At 35.6% G+C, this 11,341-nt stretch overlaps 1 protein-coding gene across 1 annotated transcript; it reads left to right on the forward strand.

The window, feature by feature from the left end:
- The first annotated feature begins 303 nt into the window (after positions 1-303).
- On the forward strand, positions 304-11,021 carry LOC127834088 (uncharacterized). The gene is made up of 8 exons (XM_052359691.1): positions 304-885; positions 2,554-2,658; positions 3,676-3,732; positions 4,133-4,222; positions 6,922-6,999; positions 7,105-7,164; positions 7,549-7,584; positions 8,034-11,021. The coding sequence occupies exons 1-8, from the start codon at positions 757-759 to the stop codon at positions 8,130-8,132; spliced, it is 654 nt and encodes a 217-aa protein (XP_052215651.1). The 5' UTR covers positions 304-756; the 3' UTR covers positions 8,133-11,021.
- The last annotated feature ends 320 nt before the right edge of the window (positions 11,022-11,341 follow it).

Below are 11,341 nucleotides of genomic sequence, written 5' to 3' on the forward strand. Positions count from 1 at the left end.
AAACAATACTATCATGTTAAAAGAGAGTTCATATATGGGCTATATGATATGTTTTGAATTATACTTAAACATTTTGAATCGTTCAGTTAACCGGTTAAGGTACCGGTAAAAAATATAGGTTAACCGGTTAATGGTCTGTTACCTGTTGAATACTTCATATTAACTGATTTATTTAAAGAAATGTATTACCAGTCGATGTTGAATGCATTTATCAATTAGTGTAAATGAATATCAATGCACAAATCGCAAAATATAAAACATAAACAATCCAGTTTGTCTGCTGGGGTTATTTATAACATAATACTTTACCTGTCCTTTCACTTGTGACAAATCATCGCTAAAAATAAATTACGCTGACAATATGACTCACAAGCAAGTCGGTTTAAGTTTTATCTGCATTAGCGTATGCGGTATTGATTACCTTGCTACGTGCGCCAGTTGTATTAGGCTACTGGATGTTCCGCTCCAAGATGTAACACTTATAAAACATAAAGACTGTTAAAATATATTGTGTTAAAGTTTCAGGTTGGTCGAGTATTGATTTGAAATGTAATATTGTAAAAGATATAGTGGTACGTGACATATTGTGCGTTTGTTTACCGATTCGTGTGACCACATTAACGCAGAGTGAAGCAGTGTCAGTGTTAATTAGGATTATCCACCGAAGTGGACTAGAGGCAATCTTTTGCTGAAGGGCTGTTGCAAAACATGCTCGAAGGACCAAGTTATTAATACACACTATATGTTTTAATTTGAATGGATATGCATCTCAATATAAATCAATGGACCCAAACGTCAGTGAAATCGACTTTCATGTCTACCACATCAACTTCATCTGGCTATGCGATCGTTTCTGCACCAGTGGCAGTGAAAACAAGGAGATCGGTCAGGCATTTTGTTGCATTACGCTTTGATTAAAAGGCTGCTTTGAGTTCTCTCTGGGAAAACAGGGTTTAAAGGGATCTTTTCACGCTTTGGTAAATTGACAAAATTGAAAAAAGTTGTTTCAGATCCGCAAATTTTCGTTTTAGTTTTGATATTTGTGAGGAAACAGTATTACTGAACATTTACCATGCTCTAATATAGCCATTATATGCATCTTTTGACGATTTTAAAACCTAAAAATTATAAAGCGTTGCAACGCGAAACGATTGAATAATTTGGAGAGTTCTGTTTTTGTCGTTAAATTTTGTGAAACTACGAAGATTGCTTATATAAGGTATAAAATACGTCAAGAATGTGTACTCGGCGGAATAGCTCAGTAGGCTAAAGCGTTTTTACTTCAGGACTCTGGCAGGACTCCAGGGGTCACTGGTTCGAAACCTGCTCCGGGCTATGTTCTTTTCCTTTTTTTAATTTTATTCTTGATTTTTTTACTAGTGCTTTTACGATCCAATGTTTACATTTATCAATATAAAGCATTTAATGAATAAGCTAAAAAATGCCAAAATCTGTGAAAAGGCCCCTTTAAAATGTGCTTCGCCATGAAAATCGGAGTTTAATGCATATGCGTAAAGTAACGCCCCATATTGGCCTGTGCCGTCCGCACAGGCTAATTAGGGACAACACTTTCCGCTTTTGTGAATTTTTTTGTTTTAAGGCAGTTTCTGCTTAGACGAATTTTAGTATAGAAGGAAAGTTTCGTCCCTTATTAGCCTTGTAGACTGCACAGGCTAATCTGGGATATCACTTAACGCACAAGCATTAAAGGGGCCTTTTCACAGATTTTGGTATTTTTTAACTTATTAATTAAATGCTTTATATTGATAAATGTAAACATTGGATCGTAAAAGCACTAGTAAAAAAATCAAGAATAAAATTAAAAAAAGGAAAAGAACATAGCCCGGAGCAGGTTTCGAACCAGTGACCCCTGGAGTCCTGCCAGAGTCCTGAAGTAAAAACGCTTTAGCCTACTGAGCTATTCCGCCGAGTACACATTCTTGACGTATTTTATACCTTATATAAGCAATCTTCGTAGTTTCACAAAATTTAACGACAAAAACAGAACTCTCCAAATTATTCAATCGTTTCGCGTTGCAACGCTTTATAATTTTTAGGTTTTAAAATCGTCAAAAGATGCATATAATGGCTATATTAGAGCATGGTAAATGTTCAGTAATACTGTTTCCTCACAAATATCAAAACTAAAACGAAAATTTGCGGATCTGAAACAACTTTTTTCAATTATGTCAATTTACCAAAGCGTGAAAAGATCCCTTTAACACGACGTTTGTATGAGGCGTATATCGGTATTGCCGTATACGTACACAATAAGTTTACTGGATCAGTCTCGCAGGCTGTATGGTAACTGAAACTTGATCAATAGTTTTTTTTATCTTATTTAAATCCAAATAGGCAGATTATGATGGTTAATTGTTCATTTAATATTTACAAGATGCGACCCCCACCGTACTAACATTTTGTTGTACATAAACTGATTATAAGGCTCCAACAACTGTTTGCACTCTTCAGTGGTGTATTTACATATTTGCAACATCAGCTGAACGCGTATACTTGGTAATTATTTATATCGATGTAAACTACCGTATTCAGACCTCCCGTAGCAAGCTGCAACCCGAGGTGTTTGAGCCCACTCCTGATTATAGCGAGGACGAAAGTGAACATGAGCAACCAAAAGTTCATAAAGCCGACAAAGAGGTTAGCACGAATACAATCGATTAAAATAAATTGTTTCAAAATTGTCAATAGGGTACCATGTACAGCATGTATATTTTAGAATTTAACTTAATTCATTCGCGTGTAATCATTTAGCTTCATTTAACCCATTTATGCCCAGTGGACTCTCCCATCCTTCTAAATTGGATCAATTTATTTCCAAAATTAGGGGTGTCAAGTATAGTTATTTCTATATTTAGAATATTTCATAAAGAAATTCATTTAAGCAAACAGCGTAGACCCAGATGAGACGCCTCATAATGTCCTTTTTTTCAGGACGCTAGGCATAAATGGGTTAATAATATTTAAAACCCTTAGTCATTGGTTTCGGCAACGATTTGTTATTTTAACTGCGAACATATTCAACCGACACTGTTTACGGTGAAAGGATACGTTAGTTTGTTATAAGCTATTTTTCGACGAAATAAAGCGCCAGAAACGACTGTATTAACAAACAGCATTTATCAATTTAGGTGCAACCACAACACTGCATTAACAATTGATTTGTATCTACTGAATGGCGTTTGAAAAGATAATTATATACTAGAATTATACCTATTGAAATATTTTTGCAATAATTTTTTATGTATTATTTGGATGTTATTTGCATTAAACAAGCGGTTACTTTGGCGTATTGATGGATGCAATCAGTGAATGGTCCAGACATTATTGGCATGGTATCCTTGCGCATTGTCTGCGAAATCTTTTCACCGTCGACTAAACATCATCATGTATATACTGGTTTGGAATGCGCACAATCAATCTTATGTTAATGCGTATACTCTTGCATTCATTTCTTGTAAAACCTATACGCTATAGCTTTTATATATTCCCCTGCTTGCTATTGTGCTGTGGTCAAGGGCGGCAGAAACATACAGGATAAATTTACCCAAGCCATGTTTTATTGATACGTTATTTACAAAAAGTAATTGTATACACAAATTGATGAAACACTTTTTGCTACACGTACTCTATGTACTCTTTACTTCGTATTTTCAGAGTTCAAACTCAGCGCAACATGAAAGCGAAGCATTTTTGCAGAGTCAGGCCCAGATGGTACGCACTAGTATACTCGTTTAATAAGATAACCATTGTTGCTTTTTTTGTTTGTGAGTTAATTTAAGATATTTTCATAATGCAATCCCTTAGTATCCTTATACAAAAAAACCTGTGGCTGTGTGTGGTGATTGGTTTTGATTTAAGTGAACAACAATACGTGAATTCGCGTTGAGGGGTTTATATCTGGTTTAAAAGGAAGTAACATTCCTTCCCAAAGCAAAACAGTATATAATACCCTTTTAAATATTAAAACCAGATTCATCTGCACCTTTTTAAATCAGGAAGAAGAAATCTGATATACCTGTTTTCACAGATGTATGACGACAGGATTTACAAATAACAAGGTAAAACTGTTTATGAATAGCGTTTATTATAAAATGCACCCATGTGTTTACAGACTCGACAGAGCACCTCCAATGGAAGGAAGTTTCGTGAATCTTCGGCTAGCACCAAGCCTCTCCTAGCTCAGAATTCCTTTTCGGATACAGTAAGCGTAAAATTGTTATTGTGATACAGTCATTTTCTTTCATTGCATCACTAACAAATAAAATGAGCATCCCTCTGGCAAAATGAGATTTAACCCATTTATGCCTAGTGGACTCTCCCATCCTTCTTAACTGGAACAATTTATTTCCAAAATTAGGGATGTCTAGTATATTTATTTCTATATTTAGAATATTTATTACAGAAATTCCTTTAGACAAACAGCACAGACCCTGATGAGACGCCGCATCATGCGGCGTCTCATCTGGGTCTACGCTGTTTGCCAAGGCATTTTTTCTAGAGGCTAGGCATAAATGAGGTTTAATCCACGTGCATAATGTGTCTTCCAATATAAGTATGTGCCATCTATGTGGAAAGTGTAGTCCCTGATTAGCCTGTGCGGTCTACATAGGCTAATATGGGCCGACACATAACGCAGATGTATTAAACCCTCTTTTCCCCGGAAGCTTTAAATTACTTTTGTGGTGGGGCCGTTACCTTCATTGCGGCATCAAATGTTTAAATGTAATGTAAGAATTATGAACAAATCCAGAAATGTTATCAGGATAGAGATTTGCGCTTATATTTGTAAGACACGTGTCTGATTGTTTATGTAATACACACCTCTGCTTACAGCCTTTGAAGACTAAGATATGAAAACGCACATTGAATAATACACGTGTATTAACTTGCAAAACATGTAATAGGTAGATAATTACTGAGATAAAATAAATAGCATTTATATATTTATTAAAGACTTTAAAGGGATCTTTTCACGGTTTGGTAAATTGACAAAATTGAAAAAAAAATGTTTCAGATTCACAAATTTTCGTTTTAGTTATGATATCTGTGAGGAAACAGTATAACTGATCTTTTACCATAGTCCAATATAGCCATTATATGTATCTTTTGACGATTTGAAAACCTAAAAATTATAAAGCGTTGCAACGCAAAACGATTGAATAATTTGGAGAGTTCTGTTGTTGTCGTTTAAATTTACGAAACTACGAAGATTGCTTATATAAGGTATAAAATACATTAACTGTGTACACTCGGCGGAATAGCCGAGAGGGCTTAAGCGCTTTTACTTCAGACTTACTCCAGGACTCCTGGGGTCGCTGGTTCGAGCCATGGTACCGGCTATTTTCTTTTTCCTTTTTTTTTATTTTTTCTTGATTTTTTACTGGAGCTTTTAAGATCCAATGTTTACATTTATCAATATAAAGCATTTAATGACAAACTTCAAAATATGCCAAAATCTGTGAAAAGGCCCCTTTAATATTGAGCTCCAGAGTAAATACGGTACATGGTATATCAACACTTATTTTACTTTGATTTCTTACGGCAGCGGTCACCCATGTCTTGTATGATATTACGCCCCACCAAACTTTATCCAAGTTTAAATGTTAACTGTCTGTAGTAGTTTTATTTATTTGAAACAATTTAAGTACGTGAAACTATTTAACGTTTACTATTTTATGTCGTTAAAAATAAACACACAACCAAGCTCTGTAATTTGGCCTTTTACAACCGTATTAAAGGGGCTTTTTCACATATTTTGGAATGTATTGAAGTTTGTCATTAAATGCTTTTTACTGAAAAATATAAACATTGGATCTAAAAGCTCCAGTTAAAAACAAGAATAAAATTAATAAAGAAAGACAAAAAAATAACTCTCAACTGGGCTCGAACCACTGACACCTGGAGTAAAAGTCTATTGCGTAGACCACTCGGCCATCCGTTCTCTTACAATGAGTGACGAATTTTGTACTTTGTATAAGCAATCCTCGTAGTATCACAAAATACAACGACCACAACAGAACTCTCCAAATTACTTAATCGTTTCGCGTTGAAAGGCTCTATAGTTTTCAGGTTTTTAAATCATCAAAGATGCATATTTATGATATATAGGAGCATGGTAAGTGATCAGTAATACTGTTTCATAAAAAATATCATAACTAAAACGAAAATTTGCGGATCTTAAGCAATTTTTTTTTTTTTTAATTTAACAAAACCTGATAAGGCCCCTTAAAGGCTTCTTGATGAATTGAACGACGGCGATCTGGAATTATAAACTAGACGATATTATGTCTCTTAAGCTTTTAATATATTAAATACGAGAAGTCGCTTATACTCGTGTTTGTTTCATTTCATCATGGCTCTGGTACTCTAGTCTGTATGTAAATATTGATACGTGTAATGGTAATCAAGCCGAAATGTGTTCTATTATATTGATATTGAATCTTGAGATTTATTTTATGTTCACTTAAGTGTTTATATTATCATTAAACCAAGTGTGAATTTTTGATTTCCTTAAAACCGTTTTAAAACCCGAGTGCTTTAGATTTTACCATTCGAAGGCTCTGACCCCAGTTTTGTTAATGTTCTTGCGTTTGCTATGTTCATATGTGTCTTGTCTAGTGCATTTTTGCGACGCACTCGTTGTCCAGTGGTTCTTAGCCATAAATAAAGGACCGGATTCATTATATAATAAAGTTTGTCTTTGCTTCTGTAGCTGTCACTTTATGTGAATATGAATTGACAAGAATTTGTACTTTTAATATCCATAAATTTATATTGATGAGCTATTGCAAATCGTGCATTGTGTTCCCGATATGAATATTCTAATAAATATAAATGTATTCTGATAGCGCAAAAAGATATGAACTGAATGTAATAAATATGTTTCATCTCTATTCTTAGGCCAGCGCTACAAACGACTGCCCGCCTATTCACGCCGTTGTGCGTCTGAAACCTGGGCGCCATGACATATCCATAGAGGTAATGCACTCAAGTAAATATGTGTAAATGCGTATGAAAGACAATAGTCTTTGAGTATGAGCCAAATGGAAACTTGGTCATAACTTTCTGGTACATTTGTTTCAGGTAAGAAGCCACCCACAATCCCCGAAGTCAGAGAATAGCGAACGGCCAATCCTAGTAAAGGTAATAACTAATAAGTATTATAATGAAATGAATTAATAAATAAGGCTATACACGCAACATTGGTTCGTTTATGTTCTTCTCCGTTTTGAAATGCTAATGTTTCATTAAAGCTTAAGTATTAGATATTTGTAAATGTTTATAGTATACAAAAATATGGCGTTGAACTGACACTACAGTCATTGTGAAAACTGATTTGCTTTTATCGTACCAAGTGTTTTATAAATGTTCCTATTATAAAATATTAGACATTTATAATATTATTTAGCTCAATAATACAAACATCTAGATAGAAACAGACCTGTAGAAGGGAATCGATGATTTTTTTCTCAAGCGTCAGTCTTCTCCAGAAAATTTATGTAGCTCATATTTTTTTTTATATTTTAGACATCTTTGAAAGAGCGCAAAAAGTGCTGTACATTGGTAAGAATAGTGAATTTATTCGTGGTTAATGGTTTTAGTTTGTTCTCTGATTGCGCTTTACGGGAAATTGGTAATTTCAAGAAACAGTGTAAATAAATAAGGGTTTGTGTACGCCATTTTCTCGTATTGGAGGTGCGTATTTTAAGCATCAGATCATATTGTAGCAGAACTCGAGGGTTGAACCCACAATTAATGTTCTACAATACTCGATACATCATTATTAAACTCATATTATTGTGTCGTCTAACCATGTTACCAGAAACAGAAAATTAATATAAAACTCAATTACAGTTAAGCAAACGTACAAAGAAACAAGTATGCGTGATGTATGTACATGTTCAAAACTTTTGGTAAATGTGGTTTCAGCCACCATAGTTTTTAGCCGCAAACCTTGCGGTCTAGCCTGTTGACAGAAATTTTAAAATGACATATGTTTTAATACATTTCAGCCAGTGAAGATAATGGCGTCGATATTGGCTGTCGTGATTGTGGCTGTGACTGTTTACTTGGTGATACACTTTACCATTTTGTATAAGCATTCCCATTAGATGCACTAGCTACCGTACACTAAGTGCAATGCGGTTTGCAGCAAATGTATACACTGACCATTATGCGTTCTTGATAAAATCGCCATCGCCTCGGCACCATTGAAACAACATGCAACTAGAAATGGCGCGGCAGAGGCCGACGCGTATCCCCACGCCGCATGTTTGACCCAGGGGCGCCCCATGGTTGGTAATGGGTCCATGCATAATTGAGATTGACCGTATTGTCATAAGAGAAGTTCAGTATCAATTAGAAGTGAATCGGTGTAGAAATGAAGAAATTATAGTAAAAGACAATTTTGGGTGGGTGTGGCCTATTATGGGCGGGGCGCCCCAGGGTTGGTAAAGGGTCCATACATAGTTGAGATTGACCTTATTGTCATAAGGGATATTAAGTATCAATTTGAAGTAAATCGGTGTAGAAATGAAGAAATTATAGTAAAAGGCAATTTTGGGTGTGCATGGCCTATGTGGGCGGGCGCCCCAGGGTTGGTAATGGCGCCATGCATAGTTGAGATTGACTGTATTGTCATAAAAAAGGTTCAGTATCAATTTGAAGTGAATCGGTGTAGAAATGAAGATACTATAGTAAAAGGCAATTTTGGGTGGGCGGGGCGCCCCAGGTTTGGTAATGGGGCCATGTATAGATGAGATTAAATGTATTAACATAAGAGAGGTTCAGTATCAATTTGAAGTGAATCGGTGTAGGAATGAAAAAATTATAGTAAAAGGCAATTTTGGGTGGGCGTGGCCTTTGTGGGTGTGGCCTATTATGGGCGGGGCGCCCCAGGATTGGTAATGGGGCCATACATAGTTAAGATTGACCGTATTGTCATAAGAAAGGTTCAGTATCAATTTGAAGTGAATTGGTGTAGAAATGAAGAAATTATAGTAAAAGGCAATTTTGGGTGGGCGTGGCCTATGTGGGCGGGGTGCCCCAGGGTTGGTAATGGGGCCATGCATAGCTGAGATTGACCGTATTGTCATTAGAGAGGTTCAGTATCAATTTGAAGTGAATCGGTGTAGAAATGAAGAAATTTTAGTAAAAGGCAATTTTGGGTGGGCGTGGCCTATGTGCCCGGGGCGCCCCAGGATTGGTAATGGGGCCATGCATAGTTGAGATTGACATTAGTGTCATTAGAGAGGCTCAGTATCAATTTGAAATAAAGCGGTGCAGAAATGAAGAAGTTAATGTAAAATAACATAAAAAATGAGTGAAAATCTCTGACCCGGCCCCGCCCCAACCCCGATAACTTTTGACCCAGGGGTCAGATCAAAATTCCGTCACTGTCACCGTCGCACATATGCTCATAGCTACCATGTATGTAAGTTTCAAGGTTCTTGTGCTAATAGTGTAGGAGGAGCAGGTGGCCAGGACGGACGGACGGACGGACAGACGCACATCAGTACAATATCCCCACTTTTTCTCCGAAAAACGTGGGGATAATAAACGATGCTGGAAATTATAAACCGGCCATAATCATCTATTTAATAAACTTACCAGCCACTCTAAACCACTGAAACAACTGCAGGTAACGAAGCTGTAAGTTATAAACCGGCCATAATCATCAATAAGGATAAACTTACCAGCGATTATCAACCATTGAAACAATCTGTAATTAACGAGGCTGCCAATAATAAAATTGTCATTATCATCCACTGGATAAACTTACAAGCAGATCTCTACCATTGACACAATGTGCGATGAACGATGTTTCAAATTATAAAAGACCCATAATCATCTACTGGATAAACTAACAAGCGGATCTCTACAATTGACACAATGTGCAATGAACCATGGAACGATGCTGCAAATTATGAAAATGCCAGCATACTGTACTGTATTAACTCACCATCGACCATCAATAATTGGAACTATGTGCTATGGACAATGCTGCCAATAATAAACTGGCCATTATCAGCTGATATATGAAAATAATTAGATACTCTCCACAATTGTCAATGAAAACGAAATCCCAATAATTCTGCAATTGTCATCATCTTGATGTTGTGGTTCACTTACTTTTTGCCAATGTTTCGTGACATGAACGATTGACGCAACATTAATTGGACCGAGTTGCTCAAAAGTTTAACGCCCGATTAAGCCAACGACCATTAATTAATGTTTATATCAAGTTATTTATGCCTATTAAATTTGAACAATTTGAACAAACATGTATACTTCAATAATATTAAAAAAAATACACGGTTGCCTGCCGTTTTTTTTTGTTACTTTCTGAATTAAACAGGTTGCAAGCTTAAATGGTCGTTAAACATTTTATCCTTAGCAAAATGTCGGTATATATCCACAATAATTTTACTATCACTTTTCTACGAATCACAAACTTAAACAGTTATTTACAATATATGCATTACCCTTTTTGGCAGAGTAAAGATCATTGTTACAAATATTGTAGGGAGCTATAGATCGTTTTAAGGAGAACTAGAACATTCCGTATTGTCTTGTTTGTATTGATAGTAGTGTTGTTATCTTGTGTATGTAAATATCCAAACGCTTTTTACTGGTAATGTATAGCGATTTATCGTATTCAACGTCTTCAATGTCTATACATACGACTGTTTGTATAACGAGATGTAGTCAGTTTATGGACATTAGGAGGTCATTCCATGTACGTGGTTCGAGTGTTAATTTTCTAAAACTGTCAAATAATGTGTGCGGTTAGCATAAACATCAATGAGGACACTGTAGAAGGGCAAAGACACATAGTTACCTCTTGAAGCGCTTGATTACACACATCTTTATATAGTATTCAGAAAAGAGTAATAGAGCTAAGGGTGTTCATTTTTCTTTATATATTTTGCTATGTATGTTTACTATTAGTGTGGTGTTTTAGACATCATACACATGATATTAAATATTTTATTATATGATATGTTCTTTTGTTATATTTAGATTTAATAGAAAATATACTGTACGCCAAAAGGTATCATCAGCGCCCAATACTATATATCCGTTTGCGATAACAAGAAAATAGTCAATATTTATTCACATGTAGTTCGTGATGTAGCAATTGCATACAGTGTACATGTATGTACATTGTATGTCCAAATAATAAAATCAAACGATTACATAATAAACTGTATACGATACATTATGTTCACACCTGACGTTTTCGTGATGCAGAAAATTTTGTAACACGTCCATTATATACACTCATACATACTCGCAGGCTCCAACGGGGCGGGAAAGT

This window comes from Dreissena polymorpha, chromosome 6 (genome assembly GCF_020536995.1).
Source record: "Dreissena polymorpha isolate Duluth1 chromosome 6, UMN_Dpol_1.0, whole genome shotgun sequence".
NCBI classification, from domain to species: domain Eukaryota; kingdom Metazoa; phylum Mollusca; class Bivalvia; order Myida; family Dreissenidae; genus Dreissena; species Dreissena polymorpha.